This window comes from Scardinius erythrophthalmus (genome assembly GCF_964197995.2).
Source record: "Scardinius erythrophthalmus genome assembly, chromosome: 12".
Lineage (NCBI taxonomy): Eukaryota > Metazoa > Chordata > Actinopteri > Cypriniformes > Leuciscidae > Scardinius > Scardinius erythrophthalmus.
Genome location: NC_138232.1, coordinates 1,180,227 through 1,183,148, shown reverse-complemented (window position 1 = coordinate 1,183,148; position 2,922 = coordinate 1,180,227). Strand labels below are relative to the sequence as shown.

At 39.4% G+C, this 2,922-nt stretch overlaps 1 protein-coding gene across 1 annotated transcript in view; it reads left to right on the top strand.

Moving 5' to 3' along the window:
- nxph4 (neurexophilin 4) overlaps positions 1 to 446 on the top strand; it is a gene marked incomplete at its 3' end in the record, with an annotated part of 43,802 nt that extends 43,356 nt beyond the window's left edge. The window contains exon 2 of the mRNA XM_081381593.1: positions 1 to 446. This exon is cut by the window's left edge and continues 346 nt beyond it. Coding sequence (XP_081237719.1) covers positions 1 to 446 — 446 coding nt within the window.
- Between the last annotated feature and the right edge of the window lie 2,476 nt (positions 447 to 2,922).

Genomic DNA, 2,922 nt, shown 5'->3' with positions numbered 1-2,922 from the left:
TGACCGGGAAAATCGTGGATCACGTCAACGGGACGTTCACCGTCTACTTTCGCCACAACTCCTCGAGCCTCGGGAACGTGTCGGTCAGCATCGTCCCACCATCGAAAGTGGTCGAGTTCGAGGTTCTCCAACAGCAAAGCCCGATTCATCCTGAGATCCAGTTCCACCCGCCTCAGCAATCCACAATCGACCCCAAAGACATCAAAACCTTCAATTGCCGAGTCGAGTACGAAAAAACGGATCGCTCCAAGAAGCCGAAGCCCTGCCTGTACGACCCGTCGCAAACCTGCTTCACCGAGAACACGCAGTCGCAGTCGTCCTGGCTCTGCGCAAAACCCTTCAAAGTCATCTGCATCTTCATCTCCTTCTTCAGCATCGATTACAAGCTGGTGCAGAAGGTCTGTCCGGACTACAACTTTCAGAGCGAACATCCGTATCTCGGATGAAGCGGACGTGTTTTCCGTTGATTTTTTCGATCTAAGTTTTCTTTGTATATAGAAAGAACAACCCTAATCCGTTCAGCTCTTAAAGGGATAGTTCACCCAAAAAATGAAAATTAGCCCATGATTTACTCTCCCTCAAATCATCCTAGGTGTATATGACATTCTTCTTTCAGACGAATACAGTCAGAGTTATATTAAAAAATGTCTTGGCTCTTCCAAGCTTTATAATGGCAGTGAATGGCCGTTTCTGTTTTGAAGTCCATAAAAGTGCATCTATCCATCATAAAAGTGCATCTATTCATGATAAAAGTGCATCTATTCATGATAAAAGTGCATCTATTCATGATAAAAGTGCATCTATTCATGATAAAAGTTCATCTATTCATGAGAAAAGTGCATCTATCCATCATAAAAGTGCATCTATTCATGATAAAAGTGCATCTATCCATCATAAAAGTGCATCTATTCATGATAAAAGTGCATCTATCCATCATAAAAGTGCATCTATTCATGATAAAAGTGCATCTATCCATCATAAAGTGCATCTATCATCATAAAAGTGCATCTATCCATCATAAAAGTGCATCTGTCCATCATAAAAGTGCATCTATCCATCATAAAAGTGCATCTATCCATCATAAAAGTGCATCTATCCATCATAGGACTTGAGGGTGAGTAAATAATGGGGTAATTTAAATTTTTGGGTGAACAATCCCTTTAATACTGATTTATTCCTTTCGTCTGTTTTTGTCGGTCGACTGTTAGACGAACAGGGAACGTGGTGTTTTTCTACTGATCCTGCTTATGTATGTCAGAAGGAGTTCTTCCTCTGTACTTTTGTCTTTTTTTTCAGCACAAATATCTAAAGATTCTTAAAGTCCCCTTGTGGTTGAAAATCCAGAGTTTAAGTAAGTGATAATGTACATCCAGCCGGCTGTTATCTCTGAATAAACCCGACAGGGTGATGAGGATCAGGTCTTCATCAGCATGAAGGGGTTTATTCTGAGATAACACACACACACACACACACACACACACACACACACACACACCTGAAGGGGTTTATTCTGAGATCACACAAACACACACACACACACACACACACACACACACCTGAAGGGGGTTTATTCTGAGATAACAACCGGCTGGATGTACATGATCACGCTTATTACACGGATACTTGCCACATAAGTAAATAATTAGACACGGAATATTGATCTGAGTTTGAATATTTTATCCGGTGTTTAAACGCAAAGCTTCCGCAGAGAGATCAGTTTCAGCGGCGAGATCAAACTAAACAAACATTTAAAAGATATGGTATACAGTCATAACACTTATTACACAGCATTTCACCACATTAATAATTATGGAGATCAGAGATATTGATTTCAGATTAAACTGTTTTAAAATCGAACCTGTTTGTTATCCTATCTGTCCGGACTACAACTTTCAGAGCGAACATCCGTATCTCGGATGAAGCGGACGTGTTGTCCATTGATTTTTTGATCTAAGTTTTCTTTGTATATAGAAAGAACAACCATAATCCGTTCAGCTCTTAATACTGATTTATTCCTTTCGTCTGTTTTTGTCGGTCGACTGTTAGACAAACAGGGAACGGTGTTTTTCTACCGATCCTGCTTATGTATGTCAGAAGGAGTTCTTCCTCAGTACTTTTGTCTTCTTTTTCAGCACAAATATCTAAAGATTCCTTAAAGTCCCCCTGTGGTTGAAAATCAAACTTGTAATGTTGTTTATGTGTAGGAAAAATCGTTTAAATATGTCATTTTGTTTATCAAAGACGAGTTTAAGGGATCAAATTATTGACTACAAACAAAGGGGACTTAAAATACTGGAGAAGCAAAATGATTTTGATACTGAACAAAGTTTGTGCTTAAAACAAGAACAAATATCTGTCAACGGGGTCAGAAAATTAAGATGAATAAGTTTATTTTTCTGACCCCATTGACAGATATTTGCTCTTATTGACTGATATTTGGATATTTACAGGTCAAGCACTGACGGTTTGGGTCTGTTTGCGTTCCTATTATCATCATTCTTCTTCCGCTCTGGAAGTCTATGGCAGCCCATAGAACCGCTTTCGGGAAAGTTATGAAATTTGGCACATAGATAGAGAACAGTCTGAATATGAACCACAGCAATTTTGGAGTCTATAACTCAATCCCTCTAGCGCCACCAACTGTCCAATATTTCACTTATGTTCATGCTAATAACGGCTAGGAACAAAACAAAATGTTCCTCTGATATATTAGCTCAAGACAATTCAATTGCATCCTATGACGGCATTTTAACATTTAACCCGGTGGGTTTTTTTTACGAACCTTAAAAAACCCTTACCCTTTGATGAACCTAGGCCTCCAAAACGTTCTCGAATAACGCGCAAACAAATTCGACGAAGAGCACGCCAAAATGAACGTGAGGCTATATCTCCGCAATGCTTTAGCCCATTCTGAATAAACTT